The following is an 11,481-nucleotide window of genomic DNA, read 5'->3' as shown; positions in this document are numbered from 1 at the left end:
CCCCCCCCCCCCCCCCCCGCCCCAAAAAAAAACAAAGTCAGGAAAAGGTTAGCTAGCCCTTTTTAGACTAAACCCTTTTATCCTGTTTAATGAAGGGAAGCAACATCATAAAGCTAATCTGTAGCTGGAAATGTCAGTACCATTAATAATTTGTTTTCATAAAAAAACAAGACTGAATGAACCATGAAAAGTAAGTTAATGATAACCTGTTTTTTGTTTCCCATATAGGTTTTCTCAAGCTTTGGAAATAATAGAGCACTTGGCCACTAATACACCTGAAATCTGCATTCACACTTGAAAGGGTCTGCTTTGGTGTCCATTGCATTTTCTAATCCCAAAATTCTTTCCAACGGCGGGGAAAAAAAAGGACTTTGTATGAGAGGAATCTAAGATAATAATGTGACACAGAGTACCCAGAAAGTCTGTTGAAGAAGAAGGACTAGTACTTATTAGGTGGCTTTCTCTTTTGGAAAAGACCACCTTAAAGTCAACAAACAAAATGCCAGCTAAGACCCCCATCTACCTGAAAGCTGCCAACAATAAGAAAGGAAAGAAATTCAGACTAAGGGATATCTTGTCCCCTGATATGATCAGTCCTCCACTTGGAGACTTTCGCCACACCATCCACATTGGAAAAGAGGGACAACATGATGTTTTTGGGGACATCTCCTTCCTGCAAGGAAATTATGAGCTGTTACCTGGGAATGAAGGAAAAACAAGAGTTGGCCAGTTTGGTGAATTCTTCAGGGCAAACAGCACCTCTGACTCCATGTTTACAGAAACTCCTTCACCGGTGCTCAAAAATGCTATTTCACTTCCTGCAATTGGTGGTTCTCAAGCCCTTATGTTGCCCTTACTGTCACCAGTGACATTCAGTTCAAAGCAAGACTCATTCAGGCCATCAAGGAATCCTCGACTCAGTTGTGAGCCAGTAATGGAAGAAAAATTGCAGGAGCAAAGCAAACAGTCGGAGGACAGGGAAACGTACAAAGATGCTGATGTGTGGGAGCAAAGTGGTTCTACATCACATTATACTAATGGCAGAGACAGTCATTCATCCAGCCTTTCTGAACGATGCACTGATTGGCAAACAGTTGATTTATTTGAAGACAGTCAGCTTTCATGTGAACTAACCAAGACGGAGACCAAGTCTGAAGACTCCCTTTCAGATCTTGCAGGCTCTCTTCTTTCATTGCAACTTGACCTTGGACCTTCGCTTCTGGATGAGGTCCTCAATGTAATGGACAAAAATAAATTGTAGAACTGGTACCTTTTTGTTTCTATATAAAATGATTAATAAAAAAGAAACCATAACCGAAGAGTACTGAAGAATAAATATATAAAAATATCAGCTGTATTTGCAGTTGTTTGACGGGTTTTCTAAAAATATTCTTAAAATACTATTTTTTTACCTATTGTTTTTCATGATTTTTACTACAGCAAATGTCTCATAACAAGAGGATAAATTTTAATGAAAAAATTTCAGCAAACATGAAATGTTTTCAAGGACCAGTATTAGCTGTCAGAACTTAAGGAATATACTTCGGGGATACTACTACTTGTGACCATTAGTTTAGTTCACTTCTAGGAGCTTTTGATCTTTGAAGAATCTGTAAGCATTAGACAGGAGATTTTTAAGGTAAAAAATAAATATTTCAACATTACTTTACATGTAGGCCTCTCTTTAGTACATTAAACTGTCTTTAGTTCCATTTTCTGTTTTCGCTGCACTGTAACTAGCTCTTCAGTGTTAAACTATTGCTTTGTGTTCAAATGTGAACCAACTTGAGGGTTTTCTTTTCAAATATATTTGGCCAGATTCTCAGCTGCTATAAATCAGCATATACCTATTTACACCTATTGAGGACTTGGCCCTGTAGCTATATATGAAAGCATAAACCATCCGTTGCAAACAGGTAACACAAGCAAAACATAACTGTTAAATTATTTTGAAATTTAAAATATATATTTTGTGCATAGTTTGGCGCTTTACTGCAGAGTCTACATTTACAGATACAGTATCTCATTGAAATAGTTGCTTGACTTTATTGGAGATCCTCTTAAAATTGTATATTTGTGTGTTTTGATAAAAATATGTATTTATACTTCTGGCTTTTTTTCCTTCAATTATTGCCACAAATGCTTAAACTTGCAACTGATTTGTTTTAAATACCTTTAAAAAGAAGGCACTGGTTATTCACAATGCTTGTGTTGCATGCTGCAACATCCAATATTTTGGAAAGTGTGGATCCTTTACAGTAAAGACATGAACTGCATAGATATGTTGTGCAATACAATAAAGAATAAATGTTTAAATTGCAGTGTCTTTTGTGATTAAGTGTACAACTCTGAGTTGAAATTCTGGTTCTGACTCTCCATTGTGTTAGACCAGCTGTATGCTATGGTGGAGTTATGATATTATAAAATGAGTAATGCTGCAGTCAGCTTGATTACATGTCTTTGTTTTTAACTTTAGAGACTGCAGTTAGTTAATTTAAATGAGAATGTTGGTTATTTCTTGGCTAACTACAAGAAGACAGTTGAAAGGTTTATGTAGCGAGCTCTGACATATAGGCTGAAATCTTGACTTTCTGCTAAGTAGAGGGTAGAAAATGAAATTTGAAATAAAGGTGTTACTTTTCCAGAACAGAAACAATTTGTGCTGCTTTTCCTGCCCAGAAACTCTTTCCCCAGACCAATTGCTAGGTCTAATCTAACCCCAGCAGCAGCTGAGTGAGGCCCTAACTAGTATCCCCTTTGACCTCCAAGAATGGAAATGGGATCTTCCTTTGGTTGCAGAATGCATGTCCACTTAGGGTGCTTACACAAGTTGCATTTTAAATGTGATTGGGCACTTTACAGCTGTGACATAACACATGTGCTTGTCTGCAGAGTGCTTTCAAAATGGCTGATTATGCAAAAAATTAACCCTGGTCAAATTGGGTATTAGATGAAAGTGCTTTAAAGCAGACTGCCTTAGGGAACATGTGTTCCCTCCAGGATTCATTTTTTTTCATGCTTTGCAGGGCTGTTAGCGGGGAAGGGGAAAGGAGCAGAAAGCAGCTGCTGGCTGCTTTGTCTGGCTGGAGCTCAGGGCGGGGGTTAGAACAGAGCGCCGTCACCTCATGGGCAGGGGGTTAGGGAAGGGAGCCCCCCCTTGCCTCATGTGGCAGGCCCAGCTCCCTCTAATACCCTAGCTGGGGGGGCCTGCAATGCAAAAGTGCTCCATTCTAGCATCCCACCCCCTCCAGCTCTGGCCAGGAAAAGCAACCAGCAGCTGTCTGCTGCTTCCTTCCACTCTCCCTCCCTCCCCTGCTGACAGCCTTGGTGCCTGTAGGGATGGGGGGTTGCTGGTGGGGTGGTGCAGTGGTTCAGCAGCCTCTTTGGAGGCTGTCCCAAGTCCTGATCTAGTGCCTAATCCATTGGTGCATCCTTCCTTTTCCCATTATGGCCCTCCTGGAAAACTGTTGCAGACCATGTACTGACAACCTCTCAGTTCTGAGACTCTAAAGAACAGGTGTTGGGAAGCATGTTTGGGATGGACTGGAGGAGGTTTTTGCTCTCCTGGGTAATAGGCAGGCAAGTGGGAGTTGGTCAGTTTGGGTGGAGTTTTAAAGTTTTGGGTTACTTGGTGGATCTACTGTTATTTCCTATTTTGTAGTTATAGGTCATTTTCTTTAAGCTACCCAGAGCCTTCTTGGGTAGCGGGAGATGGACATCTAAATAGCAATAACAATCAACTCGGCCATAGCACATTAGAAAGGTGCAGTTGTATAGGAGATAATTCCCCTGTCCATTTTGCTGAACACCAAATGCATTCTGTTACATTTTATCAGTTCTTTTTGGTAGCTTGTGCTCAAAATGCTGAACTGGTGACACCCTATGGATCATGAAGTTGCAACCTTGATGGCAAGCATAAAGGACTGAGTGGTGAGGAGGAAAAACTACTTTCAAAGTATGTCTGCTGTTGAAGCAGAAGGTGAGGAAGTAGTCTTTATTTTCTTTCTAATCTCCCCCTGCATAAAAGTTTCTTTAATAGCACCTGGAAGTTGGATCCTTGAACATCTTAGGTTTGCCAAGCCCAAGTGTAAGATTTGCAGTACTTTAAAAACCCTGAGCTACCTGGATTAAATTTTTAATGCAGCCTGCTGTGAAATACCAGTTCTCTCTGATTTCGGCTGACGTTGCACTTGTCACAAGATTGCATCACTGGAGTGCCTTGAAATGGGGACGCTCCATTCCACAGGGAATTCTGCCATTTAAAAAAATAAAACACTACAATTTGAAGGAATTTGAGTTTTTATTCCAAATTTTCAATGGAAGAGAAATTCCAAAAAAGTTCTATAGTAATCAAATTGTACTTGCTTGCTTGTTTGTTATTTATTTAAGTGTGCGCCCACACACATGCATGCACACACAGGTTGTTAGGCAGTTTACCAGGGCTCCTGAAACCTGTGAGAGCACAGCTCGGTGCAGGTGTCTCAGGAGACACTAAAATCTGGAGCATGAGGGTTATTGGTGTCCTGAGTCTATGGAAGAATTCAGTTGCCTCAGAGCCATGGAAACTGGAAGCCCAGGTTCCCAAGCAGCTCCCTGCGCAGGATGGCAGTAGACTGGGTGAAGGTGCATGAAAAGCTCAAAGCTCGCTGAAACTAATGTTTCCATAAACTGGCGTCAACAAAATACGACTTTGTTAGAAAACTCCTGGCCAGCTCTAATTATCAGTATATTTGCTTGAACTTGGCCTCTTCCATTTATAACCTTTTTGGGTATTTTGCCTTGCCGTTATGTGTAAAGGTTCAAAGTGGTTCTGGGGGATTCCTGGGATGAATGATTGCCTGCAAATGCAGGAGACTTGATTCAATGGCCCAGGAGACTTGACTCAATGGCCCAGAAGACCTCTTACAATCCTCTGTTCCGAAATACCAGAGGGCCCAACTCTCTACTGCCCTGTGCCTTGCACTGTCCTTTACACCAGTATGAACTGGATGCAGAGTGCCACCATTCTGCTTTGTAAATGACTGGTATAAATATCTGTGTGTGCAACAGCACAATAGCACAGCTGAGCCCAGAGGATCTAAGAAATTATTTACTGCACTGAAGAAAGTCTTGTGATCTGAGTAATACCAGGTGTGAAGGTAGAATTCATTTCATGGTCCTTTTGCAAGAGAGCTTGGCACCAGGTTAGGGTTGGGAGGCCTTGCTTCAGTTGGGGCTGGACAGTTTCCACAGCTGAGAGAAATGGGTTGGGGCAAATGTTTCAGACACATGGGAGGATCTAGCAGCCAGGATGTAAGTCAGGCATGTAACTGCAAGGTTGTTTTGGGGAGGTTGGTAAATACCTTGGGGGGTTAGGGTTAAGATGGAGTACTTGTTAGAGAAGGTAGAAGATCACCAAGCAGCCCTTTGAAATGACAAATATAAATAATCCAGCTTACAAGTGTTACAAAGAGACCATTGTGCTATGTATGGCTGAGCCAAATAGAGCTAGGATGACGCAGAAGTGGGGAGAGATGGATGCACACTGGACTCTCAGAATTGATTCCAAGGAAAGCAATTAACAATCTTTGTAAGCAAATTAACTTGATAGGCAGTGGCTTAACTCTGCTTGGTTTGCATCTATTTACTTTTCACATGAACATTAAGCCTGTTAGTACATCTGTTTCCTATGAGCATTTTCATTTTATATCTTTTTAAATATTTCCTGAACCCAAAAGTAAGACTGTCTGTCACTCATTGCTTCTCCTCATTGATTTTTATAAGCACTAGAAAATTGAGGAAGTACTTAATATTTTTTGTTTATTTTTCTAACACTGTAAGGTTATTTTTCCTTTGAATTTGTTTTTTTAAAGCTGAATTCTCAAGTGGTGGAAATCAGCACAGCTCCAGTCAAAATGAATAGACTTTGATTCACTCCAAGTGCAGATATCAAGCATGGCATTGACAAAACCCAGGTAAGTGCTCAGCTTACTTTCTTTTTTCTGTTGCTACCCTGAGACACTTTGTGTCTGTGATTCTTGAGTAGGGTGCCATGAAATCCTTTAAGGGCGTTGCAGGGTGCTATGCAACATGAGTAGTGTTAAGTACAAGTTATGTATAGATGTGTGCACAAGATAAACCCAGAGATTTCAAGTAGGAATCCATGGGCACCTATACATGAGCAATGAGGCTGCTCCGACACACTGTAACTATATGTGATGGGGGCAATGCCCTGAAGGAAAACTTACCTCAAAGCGAAGAGCTCCTGAACCGGCAGGATATAGCTGGAAACTGGAAGTCCAGCGGGAGGGAGTGGCAGAGAAAAATGCCACGGCAACAAAAGAGGGAAATAAAAAAAGACACAACAGGTCCAGGAAGAGCTGGGGTCAGCTCCAGCCCTGGCACAGACCTGCTTTATGGTGGCTTGCCGACGCCAATTCGCCACCTGGCCCCTTAGGGCAGAGGTAAGAGCTCTGCTGGGAGCAGAGTCAAGATGACTGTAAGTGAGGTTTCTGGTGGGGCCAGAAGAGCCCCGAGGAGGAAAGAGCTCCAGAGAGGAGCAGTGGTGGCTGCCCCAGGAGGGGGCACATGGAGAAAGGAAAAGCCTGCAAGGGCCAAGGGACATACCTGAAGAGGAGGTGTGGATCCCAGACACATCCAGACATGATTGGATGGCCAAGGACCCTGCAAAAGGAAAAGAAAGCCAGGAGTCCGGGCCAAAGTAACCATATAACGGAGAAGCAAGAACACCCCTGACAACAAGGTAACCCAGGGATAACAAGGACCACAAGCCAGTCTTTGCTACGGCTGGGAGCTCAGGCCAAATGAGGTTCATACCCTATTTTCCTTTAAGGTCAAAAGACCAAGACAAAAAAATGATTACTATAGCTCACCTTAGAGATGAGTAGAAAATAACATCTTAAGGTTGGCGTCAGGTGGGATGTAGGGGAGGTGGAAACTGGACAAGCCTGGTTACGGAAGACCCCAAGGAACGTGGGACGTAACACTCTACTCCCAGTAATAACTTATTTTTCCATCAAAGACATGGCAGGTGAGAACCCCCTGAAGGCCTTCCAAAGCAAATATTTCAACACCGAACTGTCCAGATCCCAGTGAAACGGCGACACCTGAGAGGTCCCTAGGAGCTAGGCGTATGAGCAAACACCATGGGAACTTTATACTATAGCGTGTTGAAGCAGACTCAAGTAATAGAGTCTGCTGGAGCATGGTAATTACTGCACTCCAGCAGCCTCCAGCATCTCATGTATCAGCATCATTCAAGCTTTAGATGAAGCACTCCCACCACCATTTTGAAGCGTAGGGACGCTGATACACAAGACTCTCCAGGTGCTTTAATTACAGTGGCTTTCAGAGCCATTCCAATTAAAGTAACCCTCCCAGAACCACATCTATAAACACCTCGTGTCAAAATCATTCTGACATGTGCTCTTTCAGAGTTTTTTGCCACAGAAGAATTGCTCTGTTCTTTTTCTGTAGTCAATAAATGAGTGAAAGCCCAGAACTGGCATTTGAGACACATGTCTTGAGTCTAGAACAGTTGAGAATCACTCCTTTATGTGACTTTTTTCCCCCTGATTATCCTAGAAAAAAAGTTACTTAATTTTGCATTTACTAAACTCAAACTATAGTGACTTGGTGGAGGTGCGTTTGACTGTTCCCTTTTGCTCCATGAACCCTAGTCGGAACCCAAAGAAATGAACCATACTTTGGAAACTTTCTTTTTCCAAACCAGGGTCTGGTATATTTCTGTGAATAAGACTTTTTTTTCTTTTTTACCTGAGAGAACAGGAATTCTGCCTTTACTTACTTAGAAATAAATACCATGGAAGTCAGCATGCATTGTATGTATCCTATTGAAGTTGACTCACTGACAAATGCTAGACTTTTAGGTCAAATCTTACTTGCTTCATTTATTCGTGAATACTGTGTATTCCAGAGACGCTGGGTTGTTACCTCTAATTACAGAGAAAAGTCAAGTAATTAAAGGGCTCCTATTTTTCTGTCTCTCTATAGACAAGAAGAAGGAAAACCTGAAATGCTGCACAGCCTCACCTCCTCCAGAACTTGCAAAAGCCCAACCAAAAGGAAGAAAATCTGTGGTTGGAGAATGGGGTGAGCAGACAGGAAACAGCTGCTTTCCATGAGTTGTCACCCCACCAACCCCACAAGGTCCTGAGTCAGTATTCCCTTTTGTATGGTCAGCTTTCATGGCATTGAAACTTTTGCCACTCCTTCTCAAAGGAGACAGCTGTGGAGACAGTGACCATTTGGAGGGGCACTTCTGGGCTAGGGACAGACATTACACACAAACTGATTTAAGTGGTCAGAAACTGGTTTAAACCTGTAACAGAACAGATGTTCAGTGCACATAAACCAGTTTGAAAATGGCTGAAACCAGTTTGAGATAAACCTGGTTGAATGTAGCATCAGACTTAACTGTTTTGGGTCAAACCAACTTATGTAATGTCTGTCCCAGACTCCTTGCTGGTTTAAGTTAAATCAGATTCCCCCAGCATCCTGGCACGTTCTTGGGGCTGGGCTGTCTGCTTCACAGCAGAGCTGGCCACTCCCCTTTTCTCTCTGGCAGAGACTTCCAGGCACAGCAGAGTCTGCTGGCTTCCCCGTGCCTCCCCCTCCCCCCTGCTGCTTAAGCAGAAATCCCTTCCTCCTCTCTCCCACAACACAGACCTTAGCCAGCATGTGGTATGCTAGCTAATGCTGCATAAGGCAGATAGGACTGTGTCCGCATAGGGCTTTTTGGAGCTAATCAATAGCTCGGCTGATAATGTCCCTGCATTCCTTCCTTTGGAAAAAGGTTTTTACGAAGAGCTTGAACTAATGAGCGAGGTTTTGTTTTCTGATGGGGTGCTAAATACTGATAACAGATAAATGCTGTTACCAAGGAGCTGGTAGGGGGAGGGACGGACTCCTCCCTCCCTAATCACAGCATCCTGACAGGGCCTGATCATACCCTGCCTGAGCTCAGCCCTGTGGAAGGGAAGGGAGGGCTGCTCTAACACCCCCCCCCGGCTTTTAGCCTGAGCCACTGCAGGCATGTGCCAACATTTTTTTTCAGTCCAGAGGGGATGTCTGTACGGTTACACAGTGATTTGCAGACTAACCTGCAAGGATTGAATCAATTCAGGCTCAGGCTTTTTGAATGACTGTCCCTAGCCCTGAAGAGACATTTCCTCATAGCTCTGAAGGCAGCATTGTCTTTTTATTATGTTTGTACACTTCCTAGCACAATGGGCAGGGGTGGTCTTGGTCAATGATTAGGAATCCTGTGCACTAGCAAAGTACAACTCATTAGGACAAATACAACAGGAGAGACATATGGGGAATGATTCCCAAGGGTAGCCAAGCTCTATTTGATAAAGGCCCCAGCATGGAGACAGCAGCTTTGTCCCTTCCCTGTTCTGACAGTGGGCTTGCCACCAGCTGCTTGTTGTCTCACTTCAGAGTTAATTTTAATTTGGATAATTCCATAGAGAATGAGGGCCGTGCTCCTTGCTTTGGTATGCAATGAATAGACTTCAAGTCTCATATGATTCCTATATTTTTCATCATCCAGCTGCAGATATGGCTAGTGCTAGGAAAAAATGTGCCAACAATAACATTTGAGGAACCACTTTTGTGCTGCCTCAGTTCTTGGGCAACTGAAGTACAATGTACCTTCCTTAAAAGAATTAACACATTTCCTGCATCTTCTTTATTAAGGCATGTAATGCCCACCAGGACATGTCAGAATCTGAAACAAGGGCTTAAAATGCTAACTCTTTAAGAGTTACTTTCCTTGCTCAGTCTTTTATATTTAAAATTTGTATTGTTTGGGGCTTTCCCCCAGTATTAGGAATTCTTATTTATTTTGCAGGTTACTTTGAGATGTAATAAGTACCTTCTGTTTCTAATTGATGCACGTCAGTATTTACCTCATCACTCAAAACTTGTTTTGCTTTCCTTGAGCAGGCAGCCTGCTTCAGGAAGGTTGAGGTGGAAAAATCATACAAGGACACATTTTTTCCCATGATTTCCAGTATATGATAGTATCTCCTGCACTGGAACAACTGTGAGAACAGCCTTACTCATGGTATTTCTATTTCTGATCCTGGCCAGTATCCACACATATCAACCCTTGCTGGTTTAGGTATGTATGTCTAATCATCAAGTATTTTCTAAATGCAGAAAGGCTTCAAGTCAGTTCCTATTTTATCTGAATTGCTTTTCCCTAGCAACTTTAAGATGGAACCAGAGACCTGACAAGATTAATTCAGAAGCTGAATTACAGCTTGCCCAATGCCACAAGAGTACTGTATTTTGTTAACAAAATAACCTTTTATTTCAAGGTCAAGCTACAATCTTAACTGGACAATATTTGATGCAAACTGCCCTGAGCCATGTCTTCTCTGGCAGTGTTTAAGAAATGCCCCTAATAGTGCAGTAACTCAGTTGATGCTATCAGTGGTCATAATGTCACAGCATTTTCCACACTAAGAATCTCACGCTGCTTAGATTGGTGGAGTTGCCTGTGTATGGGGGTAATAGCTAGAGATCTTTCTATGACTGTAAAGGTAGGTAATAAGGTGAAGAGATGACATGCTGATGAAAGCAGAGGGAAAGAAAAGGTGGCCTCATGGTTATGGCAGGAAATTTGGGTATCTGACCTTATGCCTTGGCTTTGCTACAGACTTTCCACATGGCCTTAGGTAGATGACTAACTGGACGTTTGCAAACATAAAAAAACCCACCCCAAAAATGGCACTTTAAACTTGACTCATTACCACACCAAGCACCATGCATGCCCAGAAGAGGCAGCACATTACTTCAACCTGGCTCATCCACATCTGTAAAGACTTTAGTGAGGCTTTTTTGAAACTTTTATCTAATAGCTGATTGACTCAGCTTTAGCTAAAAGTGCCAAAATCCCCACTGAAGCACCCAATCTTTACAGATGCTGCAGAGCCAGGTTGAAGTAACACTGCTTTTTCCAGGAAAGTGGAGTTTTTTTGTTTTTAACATCTGCAAGCAGCCCCAGTAACCAAGTTCATTGCTGCTGAAATGGAAACCCGTCTTTTTTACTACCTTTGTCCAGTCTGCTAAGATCTTCAGGGCAATTGTTTTCTTGAGTCTGATCTGTGACCATGCCCACTCTTTAGCATCACAGAACCTAGACCTTAGCTGGTATCTAAGGGCGGAAAGAGAATATTACTTTTCATTGCCTTTGTCTGTTTGCTTGGCTTTTGTGCTCCCATAAATACTTTTACAGTGGCATAAAGTCCAAGAAGACAAATGAGCATGCCCCTTGTGTTACAAATGCCCCACATTTGTGTCTCACACAGGTGGTATTAATTTGTGCCCCTATTTAGCCGTGGGAGTCTGCTTGCTGCCCACACTCTCTAGTCATCCCAGTGGGTGCTCTGGGGGGTCAGAGGGGCATGATCCTGTGCAACCTGGGAATTCTCATGCAGGATTGGCCTCCCG

The 11,481-nt window shown here is 42.7% G+C and overlaps 1 protein-coding gene and 1 long non-coding RNA gene across 3 annotated transcripts in view; both read left to right on the top strand.

The window, feature by feature from the left end:
* Positions 1 to 2,321, top strand: part of CDC42EP3 (CDC42 effector protein 3) — a 49,892-nt gene extending 47,571 nt beyond the window's left edge. For both annotated transcript variants that reach the window (XM_019527378.1, XM_019527377.1), the window contains exon 2: positions 229 to 2,321. In XM_019527378.1, coding sequence (XP_019382923.1) covers positions 500 to 1,261 — 762 coding nt within the window. In that variant the 5' untranslated portion in view covers positions 229 to 499 and the 3' untranslated portion in view covers positions 1,262 to 2,321. The remainder of the gene's footprint in view (positions 1 to 228) is intronic.
* Positions 2,322 to 3,817: 1,496 nt separating this feature from the next.
* LOC109304337 lies at positions 3,818 to 8,305 on the top strand. Its single transcript, XR_002099363.1, has 3 exons — positions 3,818 to 3,979; positions 5,853 to 5,954; positions 8,014 to 8,305. It is a non-coding gene; the product is annotated as an uncharacterized LOC109304337 (long non-coding RNA).
* Positions 8,306 to 11,481: the final 3,176 nt, after the last annotated feature.

This window comes from Gavialis gangeticus, unplaced genomic scaffold, assembly GCF_001723915.1.
Source record: "Gavialis gangeticus isolate Ggan-Ray unplaced genomic scaffold, GavGan_comp1, whole genome shotgun sequence".
NCBI lineage: Eukaryota > Metazoa > Chordata > Crocodylia > Gavialidae > Gavialis > Gavialis gangeticus.
Note: the sequence above shows the minus strand (reverse complement) of the source record. Positions and strands in the feature narration are given on the sequence as shown.